At 40.1% G+C, this 12753-nt stretch overlaps 1 protein-coding gene across 6 annotated transcripts in view; it reads right to left on the bottom strand.

The window, feature by feature from the left end:
- Positions 1–6475: 6475 nt before the first annotated feature.
- RABGAP1L (RAB GTPase activating protein 1 like) overlaps positions 6476–12753 on the bottom strand; it is a 226037-nt gene continuing 219759 nt past the window's right edge. For all 6 annotated transcript variants that reach the window (XM_030953933.1, XM_030953934.1, XM_030953936.1 and 3 more), the window contains 5 exons: positions 11086–11190; positions 9830–9913; positions 9263–9334; positions 7971–8168; positions 6476–7567 (listed from right to left, as the gene is read on the bottom strand). In XM_030953933.1, coding sequence (XP_030809793.1) covers positions 7412–7567; positions 7971–8168; positions 9263–9334; positions 9830–9913; positions 11086–11190 — 615 coding nt within the window. In that variant the 3' untranslated portion in view covers positions 6476–7411. The remainder of the gene's footprint in view (positions 7568–7970; positions 8169–9262; positions 9335–9829; positions 9914–11085; positions 11191–12753) is intronic.

Raw genomic sequence — 12753 nt, 5'->3', positions numbered from 1 at the left:
TGCCAAAGATTTATGTTCAAGTTGGCATTCCCCAAAGTGGTTTTAACACATGTTGTACTGAGGGGTTTATTTTAACCCTGTTCTGCAGGGGAGAAAAGATCTGCAAAATGAACTGTGGTTATTCTAAATTTTCATAGGACTAAGCATAAGCCTGACCATCTTCAGGAATAGCATTTGGAGACAGGACAGTTTATGTTATCCAGGAAATACAATACGGTCAGCTGGAATTTACTGTTAGGGCATTTTTTTTAATTGGTTAAGAGAAGTTGCTTGTCACAGTCTATGTTACAGTTGAGGCAGTCAGGATACACAGAGTATCACCATACAATTTCAGAAGGTTTTAAGCATTTGCCCATACAGAGTAACACCTTACCACATCAGAAGACTTCAAGCATCTGCCCATGCAGAATGACATCCTATCACCTCAGAAGGCTGCAGGCATCTCCCTTCTGGTTCTTTAGCCCAGCCTTTTATACCCCTCATGTTCACACACTGCACCTGTGTGCCCTCTGTTCCCTTTGGTGGTTGGTCAGTGCCCCTGGGCACTCCATGGCTCGTTGTTGCTGTCAGTGCTGCTCACCTGCTGCTCACAGCTGTAACCCACTCCCAATTACCCCAAACTGTGTCCCTACAGCTGTTTATTCAAACTACTTCCTTGTAATTTTTTCTGTGTAGCAGCAACTGAGAGAAGGAATTTTTTTTTTTTAATTTAGCTACTAATCTTTGAGTTTCTCCACACTCAGTTGTGGTGTTATATTATTGTTGTGGTCTTATACGTGGTCAAGTGCTCTTATTTTTACAATTTAAATTGGTATTGCTTTCTAATTTAAGTTCTGGCTAGAGGAGGAAATGTTTTTGTTAACATAAAAATGCATTTGAAGTGAGACTGTAATTTGTCTTTTTCCTTTTTTTTTTAAGTGTTTATTTAGTTTCCTTAAATGATAAGCATTTCTGTACACATGGCACTTCCCTTTGAGTGGCAGCTTCCATGTGGAAGAGTTGTCCCTGTTGTCATGTAAAAACAAGCTCCACATAGCTCTCCTTTGTAGAAGGCTGCAGCAGCATCTGGATGCTGCCTGCTCTCCTGACAAGCACTTTGGATACTGATGTGGAGGTCAATCCATACAAAATGTTATGGCTGGTAAATTTAATCTTCAGCTTTTGTCCCTCTTTGCCTTATCTTCCCCTGAAGTGCTGTGTGCTTTTGCTGTTATCTGGGAACAACGACAGTTCTTCTCAGTTAATGGAAAATAAATCCTGGAGCGGTTGCTCCCATGGAAAAATGGTTTTATAAAGCATTTGGGTACTTTTGACTGCAGCACATTCTGCTCTGTGCTGTTCTTGCTCAGCCCTGCCTCTCTCTCAGTAGTCACTTGCCAGTTTCTTGCTGTTTCCTTCTGCCCCCTGTGTCTCTTCTCTTCTGCAGACTCGCTGCCTCAAGGCTTGTGTACTCCAGGGAAGCACGAAATCCTTAACAACAACCATTGTCCCGCTGCTGTGTGTCACCAACCTTTAGAAGAAGCATTGTCTGTGCTGGACGCCTCTCTGCTGGCACGTGGAGCAGGGTGAGCCCTCAGCTCTCAGGCACAGCCCCCTGTGAGCAGGGACATTATCCTAGGAACAGGCTGGAATTAGCATGCGCCCCTTTGGACAGCCAAGCTGCCGAGTCACTGTGCCCCGGTGCAGCAGAGCTGCTGGTGAGAACTGCGTCAGAAAACCTGACACAGCAGCTGCTTCTTCCTGCAAACACTTTTAAGCTGCTGCTTAAGTAAATGGCTTAGGAAAATAAGCATCTTATCCCCAAGTTGTTTTCCATTTCCATTTATTTTACAAGGCATCGTTCACACAATGATAACAAGGTACTGATCTGAACAATTCTGTAACAATTAAAAAAGTAAACATTTGTTGTGACCAGGTACATTGAATTGCACTTTTAATAACAAGCATTACACTTATATTTTCATTTTGCACTTTATATAATACATGGATGTGTTACCCAAGTAGAGAATGGTTCTCAGTTGGAAGTGTGACCTCTCTATGATGCTCTTTTTTCCCTAACTCCTCAGGATTTGTGAACTTGGGGCACACCCAGATCGCAAAGGCAACCCCAAATCTGGAAAACTTCATTGTCATGGAGTCAGAGCTGTGGAGCTGCTCTGTTTTCAGCGTGCTGGAGCGAATCCACCATAATGGCAGACACAGAGGGAGATGATTATGCTTGATTAGAAATTTTCTGCATTCACATGTCATCTTTTCCCAGTTCAAAGAAGCCAGAGAATCTTCTTCCATGGGAAAGCAAGAGTTCCCAAAGCTCAAGAGAGCTCCTGGCACACCTTTTGAGGGTGGTATAGCAGAATTGCAAACCCAGGGATTTCTGAAAGGCAGGAATTGAGATCTGAAGAAAAATCTGGGAACATCTGCTATGGTTTGCATTGGTAGTACCATCCATGTATTATATAAAATACAAAAATAAGAGAAACTGTAAGGAAATTAGTACAGCCCAGAATTCTGGTGGTATCAAATGAAATTTATGATACCAAATCCTTTTGATGTATTTATCCCCTTGTCGTTCTGTTTCTTATATATTATTCTATATGTAAGCTACAGTTCTCCAAAGATACATATATATTCCTTTACAGGTTAAATAAAAGCAAGTCACACCGGAATAAGAAAACAATAAAAAGTAATATCCTAATTCTGTACCCATTTTTTGTTTTTCAGGTAAAAATAGCATGAAATACATTCAGTAGCAAAGCTATTGGGACCCAGGAGAAATGGAGAGCCCTGTATTCCTGGAGAATTGACCTGTATGTGTTAAGTCACAATCCTGAAATAAATTGTGTAGACTGCTGACCTGGGAAGGATCAGGTCCTGATCAATGCTGAGCATTATTTATCTAGTTGCAAATTCCTTGCATTTCCCAAAAGCCACCTGTGGATTAGCTCAGTTCTAAAGGCTGCTGTGACCTCCACCTCCCCTAACACCTGAGAGATCCAAACATGAGTGTTTCATCATGTCTCCCCTTAGTGTTATTACCTGGAAGGAGCTAATGGGATGGTTCCCAGTAGGATATTAGCACAACAGACAGACAGATAAATTAGTTTTAACCTCTGTGTTTGCACATCTGGTGCAGCCCCCTCAGCAGGGTCCAGCAGGGACAGGGAGGGGTTGTCAGCCACAGCAATCCCTCAGACCTGAGGGGACATCTCTGCCCTCTCTTCACAATCAGCCAGACATGACACTTACTATGGTTTTCTCTCCAGCAGCTGGAAGAACACCAGCACTGTAAGGTAAGAGTGCTTCTGGTATCAAAGCCAAGGGTGTTTAGGCTTAGGAGATGGGGCAGAAGTTGCCAATTATCCCTGAGTCTAACAGTAAATGAAAATCCTCTGAGTAAATGAAAATCACCTGATTATAGTTCTCCCACACATACAAGCAGTTTCATGGATTTCACTGCAGCTACTTAATAGAAGGAAGGGAACAGCCCCACCTTGATCCTGTGGAGAAAGCATGGCATGTGATTTCCAAATGCTGATACTTTAGTGCCAGTAAATGCAGATTTTTATTTACTCCTAAACTACAACATTCAGTCAGTGAGTGGCATCAGGACCCTGAAGTCAATGGGGTACTTCATGCTTTGTGAAGGGGCTGAACTCCTGCAGTTCTTGACTTTTTATCTCCATCTCCTCTTGTAAATGGCTGGCTTTATTTCAAGTTGTTCTTAACACAGTGGCAGAGATGATCATTTATCTTCAAAGAAATTTCAAGGGCCAACTAAGAGAAGTCATTTAAAACGTCTAACAAAAGAAAAAATAATACACTGCTTACCTGTGTAAGCACTTTAACTTAGTTGTAGTAATGTAACTCAGCTGTAGCCAATTAAATCCTCATTAATGGGTGGGACAAGGGTGGGTTTGTCCACTGGCAGTACTGATTTCATGGCTGACTACCTTTCCTGAGACTGTTTCTGCCAAACCCTAATGCAGATGCACCTCAGGGATTTCACAGTTTCTTGGCTTCTCTACCCATGGTATTTTTTTTTTCTTTTTATTCCTGTCCAGGTACATTTAGAAATGTAAACTAAGTGGAATAAGTCTTATTACTTTAGAGTATTAAGTTTGGTTCACAAAGATAATACAAGACTAGTTCACAAATGTACCACATAATTAAATCAGCCTTGCTTCATTTAGCCTGTAAAGTGTTACAGTCAAAGGAAAACCAACATTTTAAAGTAAAAAGAAGGACTTTTTTTTTTTTGCGCCCCCCATATTGGGCATCTCAGAAAGAGATTACAGTCCAACAAGATAAAAGTTGTAGTAAAAATATTCTTTGGAGGTTTGTTCCTAATCAAAGTAAAGACTTTATTTCAGAATGGTGCATTCTTAATAAAATTTAAAAATAGGTTTTAATTCCACATATATATTTATAAAATTCAAATTAATTTTAATAAAAGTTTGATCTGAACACATAGTTTATTACAGACTCAGGGAAAAAATGATCACTCCAGACTTAGGAGCTATGTTAACTGTTCCAGTGCCACATGGAAACAACAGTTTCAGTGAGACCTTGATGATGTTTCCTGCTGAAAAGCTGAGCAATAAGCCAGCTATCCCTGACAAATCCACCAAGGATATGTGTGTAGGTAGTTCTGTCACACAGAGATCTCTTTTCTCACAGGAAACTAAATTTCCCAATAGCATCTATAGTCAGCAGATAGAATTTTAGCTTGCCTGGTTTAATCATGGAGTCCTGCTCCTTTCCTTCATTCTGAATATTCATCAAGGTAATGCCATAGAGCTATTTGCTTACTCTTTCAGTAATGCTGAGAAGATGCAGCTTCCACCTAAATATTACTCTTCCAAATGCCATTGCTACAAATGCTACCTTGGATCTACAGCTGGAAGGTGGAAATTGTTTAGTGCCTTTAGGGTCATTGCTTTCTGAAACTTCCTTTGGGTGAGGTAAGCCAGCTTCCATCCTTACAAGGGTTTGAAATCATCACAGCTAGCAGGTAGCAAAAACTCAACTCCCAAAGTCAGAAAGCAGCTACACTGAGAAAATGAATCTTGTGTCAAAGCTTGTTCTGTGAAACATGGTGACCTTATTTACCAGTTCCTTTTTGATGAATTTGGAGAGTCCCACTCCCACGATCGGCTCATTGGACCCTTTGAGGAGATTTAACTCATTCACCTGACCAAAGATGAACTGCAGGGGGATAAATCCACCCACATCTTCTTTTGTTGTTGTTTTTAATTATCTCCAGTACACACTACAACAAGGACAAGGGACAGGACTGTACAATGGGTGAGCAGGAGTGAGCTCTTAACTCATTTGCTCAGGGAATCACAGCCTAACACATTTCTTTACTCATTCTTACTGAAATTTTCCAATCATGGTTTTAAATCCACTTGTAAGTATGATTTAAGATAAATGAAACGAGAAATTCAGACACTTGTCAAATAACCAGTTTCCCTCATGGGCACAGTACTCTCAAATGCAACAATCAGATGTTCACCAGGTCTCCTTAAATGTCACTTCAGATTTATTATGAATTCAGATTCACATTCTGAATGTGAAGCAGAACTGGTGAGTCAATGACTAACACTGGGTTTAGTCAGTCGAGAGAATGGAAACATTTATGCAAATATTATGAGCAAGACAGTGACAAGGGAAAAAGACCTTTGATAACATTTGCAAAAGAAATACCTTCTGTTTTCCCCCCTTTTGTTCCTCACTGTATTAATAATTCCAGATAATCGCTGTTCTTGAAGGTACATTTTAAAATATTAAAGTTTTTAACCCCTTATTCTTAAAAGAGAGAATTGTGTCAGGATGGTGATTATATTTTGATCTCTACTTCTATCAGCTGACTGCCTTTTGGAATTTTTCCTTTGGCACTGGTAACATTAAATTTGTACTACCCTGTTGAAAATAATTCACAATTATGCTTGACAACAAAGCACAAGATGGGTATTATTAAATTTTATTGTACAAAACCAACAATGTATGGCATTCCTCAGAATTTAAAAAAAAAAATCAAAACAGAACTAGTGTCCCTGGAAAAATCTTGTAAATGAAACAATTAATACACAACATTTAGTCCAGCAATGACATTTACCTGCAAGACCATCTTCAGACATGACACATATAATTAAAAAAATATTCCATCAGTTCAAGCAATAGTTTAATTTTCCATGAAATAAGTATTTCTATGAACACTTTATGTTTAGTCAAAACAAATGCTTTTGAACTTTTTTACCTTAAGAGATATAAAACAACCAGACAGGTTTTGGAATCACCAGAGAAGTCTACCCCCACAGGAAAGTCTAGTGCTTGTATTCCACTTGAAAATGCTTGTTTTTATAAAAATAAGTAATACCAACAAAGTGTTTCCTAACCAAACACTTCTAGCAAACAGATCTTGTTTCTACGGTATTTTATTCATCAGTGCAGCACAAGCCTCTTGGGTGTTTTATTTGATACCTCATTTCTGTGTCAAATTTGGAATCTAAATATAGACCCAGGGCAGGGTTTTCATTACTTTTATTCACAAAACCTACCCTTTATTGCACAGGATTTACAAAAGGTCAAAACCATGCAAGGTCTCCACTCTGCTTCTCAGCAAAAACATCAAGTAAGTGTCAAAACAGTTCTCCCTTTATCCCAGTGGAAGGAATGATTCCTTGGAATTCTTAATATAAACATGAATTTAAAAAAGGGAACTAGGGAACTTTATGTTAAACTCCAGTTGGGCTGTAAACAGCTGTCAAACAACAGTGTTACAAAAACTGCACTAGCTGTATTTCTGAAGAAAAACCAATCCAAATGAAGAAGTTGTAAGGGAAGCTCATAGCAATTGTGCCAGGAGAGCACAAGCCTACCTTTGCTATGGCCTAAGCTTTACAAAAAGTGCTTCTCTGCAGGATGCAGTTGCTGGGATAAACTTCTGAGATGGTCCCAGGGCCTAAGTTATCCTCAATGTCTTACACTGTGCTTTCTAGGGAGAGATTATGCTGCAGTACTGTACATTTTCCATTCTCTCTCTTCCTCCAGAAGAAGAAAAACCTTCTATGCAAGACAGTAATAATTTCAAATTAGATGTGTATTAAAGACCTAGTTTTGAAATATTTATTTAACATCTAGTCATATAAAATAAAGTGTAAAAGTATGAAGGTATCAGAACGTGGCTTTCAGCAAGGCAGTATGGGAAGCAGGAATTCAACATAAACCAGGACTTTTTTTTTCCCCCTTTGAAAAAGGGTCACATCAGAAAATGAATGAAAAACACTGAAGAATTTCACTTCAAGCCTGCACTCCTGCCTCATTGTCCTTTGCCCAGGAGGAGAGACCAGTGGAAGAATCTTCCCAGGTTTCAGTTGTTCTTTGTGCTCTGGGGCCGGCCGTGGCTGGACTATGTGCTGCCCTCTCTGGGAGGCACCGGCGGCTGCGGCGGCGGCGCTGCCTGTGTGCCTGTGGCCGTTTTGATAGAGTTCAGCGTTTTGCTAAACCAAGAGTTTTTGGCAGCTTGGATTTCATTCATGAGGGCTCCTCTCTGGTGCTCCAGCTCCTAAGAAAGCAGAATAGTCAGAATTGATCAAAACCTCATTAATTAACAATGAAGCGTCTTCACACTCAGGCCCTGCAGTCCGGCACTTCCCTTGCAATCTCCCAGGCACCAGGGAGAGAAGACATTCAAACTGCTGAAACAGCACAAGATACTCAGACACAAACAAAATCATCCTCTTCTTTTTAAGACAGTTTTTTTCCCTCAAAGTTCAGATATACAGGCATGCAGGTATGTGCTCCCTTTTGGAACAATTTTTTGTGTGATTCAGAACAATTTTGGACTGAGCATGAGGTTAAGGTGACCACCCTGCTGCACTTGGAACAATTTTTCGTATGATTCAAAATAATCTTGGGCTGAGCATGAGGTTAAGGTGACCACCCTGCTGTATTTGGATTCCACGTACCTGAATTTTGCACTTGGCTTCCACGAGCTGCAGTTTGGTCTGTGCAAGCTCCAGCTCCATCTCTCTCAGCTGCTTCTTCAGTGCATCCTTCTCATCGTCTGTCTCGATGCCTTTGTTGTCCGTGCTTACAGCAGGCACCTTCAGTGCCCCCTCCTTGCTGAAAATCTCACTGCAGTGTTTGCAGGCCATCACTTTGCCCTGAAATACCCACAAAGCTCATTCTTAATCCATGTTACAGGAGTTGCTGTACTTCCTGGAAGAGCCATTTTATTTGTCAGACTACCTCAATCTCAAACCATCTAGTACTGCAGTTTTTATAATTGGCATGAAAAGAATTTGAGTAGTTCATGAACAATTTCCAGGGTATGTTAACCAGTGTAAAAATTCCTAAAATCTACTTAGCATGCTCCAAGCACACAGACTTTGCTCCTATATTAGGATCTTCTTGCTACCAAAGCTTTGTAATATTTATGTCAGCACAACTCAGAAGAGTAAATTATGTCTGAGTAGATGAAACAGCTGGCCTGGCTTGCACAGACTAGAACAGGATATTGAGCCATTTCAGCAGAATATAGGAACATCAATCCTAGAATTATTTTATGTTATATCAATAACATTATAAAGTCAATAAAAAACAACAAATCCAGTTCAGATTGAGTACTAAAGAAATATGTAGAAGCTACAGCAGAGGGTAAACAACTCTGCCTACTCAGAATTATTATTATTATTATTATTATTATTATTATTATTACTACCACCTATCAAGAGATGTTTAACTCTTATGTAGGTGTTCCTGGTAAGAGGTTTAGAAAAGGGAGAGGAGCCCCTGTGGATATTCTGAGGATGGCCCTAACTGTGCCCTTTGGTTTAATTACTTAAACCAATTCTACTTAAATTACAGAAACTCAAATGTATAAACCTTGTCCAATCTGGCCAATTCCAATCCCTCTGCTGTGCACACTTGATAAACAACTTGCTTTGTCTTTTTTTTTCCCAGTTAATCAAAACATCCAAGTAAATACTGTTTTCTCTAATTTTTTTTACCAGAAATATATATTTTAACAGCAAAAAGAAAAGTACTAAATATATTTCCAGTTTGAGAGTTCCACACTGCCTGATGCAAGAAAAAGAACCGTGAAAGGAAATAAACCCTTTCCTTGTTTACATCTGCTGAAAAATGCATGTGGGGCTATTGATGTGCTTTAAGTTCAGCTCACATTTCAGTTCTGTACCCCTGGCATTCAGCAACACCTGTGTTAGAAACCCCCCCTGTGCAGAGACATTGTTCTCACCTTCACAACTTCCAGTTCATCCTTACTGGCTGCTTGTTGCTTCTCCAGCCTGGTACTCAGCTGGGAACAAATCTGGAGCAGAGAAAGCAATTGCTTAGCTCAAGTTTACTGTGCTAAAGCAGAATCTGTGTCCTTTTTAACAATGGTTTTTGCTAAAACCAACGTTTCTTAAATTCTGCCTCACTCAGTATATGCATTCCCCCTTTAACAACTCCACTGCTGCTGTGATTGATTAAAAACCCAGCAGTATTCAATCCAGAACCAGAATACAGAGACAGAGACATTTTATGGATGAGTTGGTTTATGATGTTTGTACTGCATTATGTCACAAAGTACAGAAGCATTCACCCTACAGTACTAAAATTAGCTGAAAGACAGGGTATTCCTGACTGCCTAATTAGGTGACTATTAGGAAAGCCACAAAAAGATTTATGACAAATTACAACATTGCTCTCTGAAAGCCTGAGAGGTAGAGCTTGTTTGAAGGATGAGATCTGCAATGCTGAAAATTCAGCTCTTGTAGCAGGTTGAAAGAAGAAATATGAGAGAGGGTCTCTGGAATGGTACCTGTTTATACTCTGCAATAATGGCTGTGGTTTTCTTGATCTCAGATTCTGCCTTCTCCAGCTGCTTCCTGAAGACTTCCTTCAGCTAGGAATTGAAGGAGAGAAGTTACACAGTACACTGACAGAACTTCTCAAAATGTGTCATCAGATTGTTTTCTTTGTGCCTCGCCGTGTTTACAACAGCTCTACAGCTGCTGCTTATGAAATTCCAGTTCTCAGACAAGTGTCTGATTTACTCAGTTTACAAATACTGATTCTATCTGTGATAACCAAGAAGTCTGTACTGTGACCCTTTATCTCTGGTTAGAGAATTCTCCTGTAACTTAATTCCCAATCTCTGTGTTAAATGGTGGTACATCATGGCCCACAGAACACAAAGAAAAGCATTACTATTAAGTGGGCTTTACTGATTTAGCTGTTGTTTTTCTGCACACTGTCACAGCAGGTTTGGCCAGATTGTTTGTTTGTTTGGAGATGGAACAAGAAGAATCTCTCAACACTGTCATCTCCATAACAGGAGGAAAAAAAAAATCTGTTTGGGTCTGTGGCACTGAGTGAAAACACAGCTAACTCATCCCTCCTTCAGAACCACTCCACTTGGAGAGCCCTTGCAGTAGGAAAAAAGCCTTCACTGCCTTACTTATGGCAAACAGAGAGCTCCATTTTAGAGAGACACAATGAATTAACATTAATTGTTGCAGTCACTGTTGCCAAATAGCAAAAATAAAAATCAGGGTATCACTTTTGAAACCTTCATGTTAGATATACAGGATTACAGAACAAAGACTGAGAATTTGCAGCTGAGTAGAAACCAGGTTTAATCAGCAGAATTCTCCCACCCCTGTTCTTCTGCTGTTGGGTCTGGCTTCAGAGGCAGGAACATTATTTAAGTGATCCAGCAGCTGAATCCAGAATGGGCTCTTACAAGGCAACAACTCCTCCAGCTCCTTCATTTAGATGTTTAAGAGGTCTGACCACATCTCCTTAGCTGAGATAGCTCACCACCAGTGACAACAATAATTACAATACTTGGAAGAGGACAAGCTATGAAAAACTAAACATTCAGAGATTAAGTTAAAAAAAAAAACACTGAAAAATGTACTTCAGAAAAAAAAATACCCTGGCATTACAAACTTTTACTTGAAACTGCATTTTGAAGACAAAATCATTTTCACAATTGCAACACATCCACACTTATCTGCATATCATTTTTCTTGCATTTACGAACTAAATGGTAAAAGCTGGTGAATGCCTTACCTGAGCAGTTTCCTCTTCCTGCTTCCTTTTCTCTTCCTCAGTCTCCACGAGCTTCTGCTTGGTCAGGAGAAGTTCCTTGTTCAAAACATCTGCTTTGTCTTCAGCCTAGAGTCAGAGACACTCGTGTAAATCAGATGTTCTCTGTGCCAGTACAAACACACTGGGATGCACAGCTCAGAAATACACCAGGTTCAGGTTTTACCATTGCCTTTTCCCGTCCTCTCATGGCTCACACAACTTCTTGATACGAAATCCCCATTTACTGAATTATTTCACTGTGTTTCAACACCTGTGCAAAAGGACCCTTTGGCCAATTGTTTACCTATGCCCAGATGGCACATAAACACAGATGATATATCCTAGCACAAACAGTGATGTGTAGAATATTTTTGTTGGGAGCAATATTAATCTAAGTGAGGGCAGCACGATTTACCTCCTGTGTTACTTCAAAAAACTCATCCCATTTTTGAATCTGTGAGCAGGGAAAACATAACTGTAAAATACTTAGGTGTCTGCATTGTACCCTACAAAGTGATCAGGCAAAGGCAAGTGTAAGAGACTATCAGGACCACCAGGAAAATGGTTTATTGGTGCAAATAAGTATTATGTGAAGAAACCTGATAACTGAGAATATAATTTGCTCTGGAAGGACCAAGCTTGTGGTGACACACACTGGGAATCCTTTGCTTTTTTGAGCACTGTCCTCACTGATCATCAGGAGAGAAATTCCAATATATCCAAACATTTCTCAATGTTTGGATTTATTCTGTAGGCCTCCCCAGCTGGAAACACACATAGCAGCCACCACCCTTCCTGTTCAGGAATGAGGTCCAGACAGGAAATGGTTGCGGCCAATTAACACTGACTCTGCTGAAATTACAGGAGGGAAACGGGCATTGGAAACAAGTAACCATATAGAATTTGTCTCTGAGCTGAAATTTGGTTTTCTACCACTGTGGTGGTATCAGCTTATCTTTCTGCCACAGTAATAATGATTAAAGAGGATATGGGTGGTGTCTGAGGGCAGCAGAACCAGCTCCACCATCTCTATGACTGAAGGGATGGATTAAGGATTTCTTCATTGCTTTAGTGTGTATAAGGCTGTATGGGAGGAGAAAGGAAAACAAACAGTGCAAGAATGGAAAATTGATGAGATTAACATCTTAGAACAAAAGTATTTAGGGATTACAAGGATATTTTTGATGAAAGACCTGTTTAAGATATGCTTTGAAGGAACTACAAATTTTTCCTCCTTTCTTGTGCTCATTCCAGTTTCTCCAAGCACCTGCAGTGTAGAAAGAGGGGTTGAATGTGTGGTTCTCTGAAAACCACTGTGTCTGGGGCAAAGGGCTCTGAATGCTGCTGCCCTCCACATTCCAGTCTCCACAGGGAACACCAGCAGTTATCAGTGAACACCCAGGAGCCCGTTGAATTTTTGGTGCTGTGCCACTTCATTATCTCTGAACTTTGTTGGCTGTACTAGAAGTGCTGTGAAAAGCAGATCCACACAGACGTTCTGCAATGCTTGAAGCTACTCTCCCAAGAACTATGTGACACCTTTTTCAAGGAAATGTTTGTTCTTTGCTATCTGCCTAAAGGTAATGGCCTACATTTTCTAAACAATCCCCAACAGAGGAGATGCAATCAGTCTTGGCCAGACCCCACTGA

The sequence above is a fragment of the Camarhynchus parvulus genome, chromosome 8 (assembly GCF_901933205.1).
Source record: "Camarhynchus parvulus chromosome 8, STF_HiC, whole genome shotgun sequence".
NCBI lineage: Eukaryota > Metazoa > Chordata > Aves > Passeriformes > Thraupidae > Camarhynchus > Camarhynchus parvulus.
Note: the sequence above shows the minus strand (reverse complement) of the source record. Positions and strands in the feature narration are given on the sequence as shown.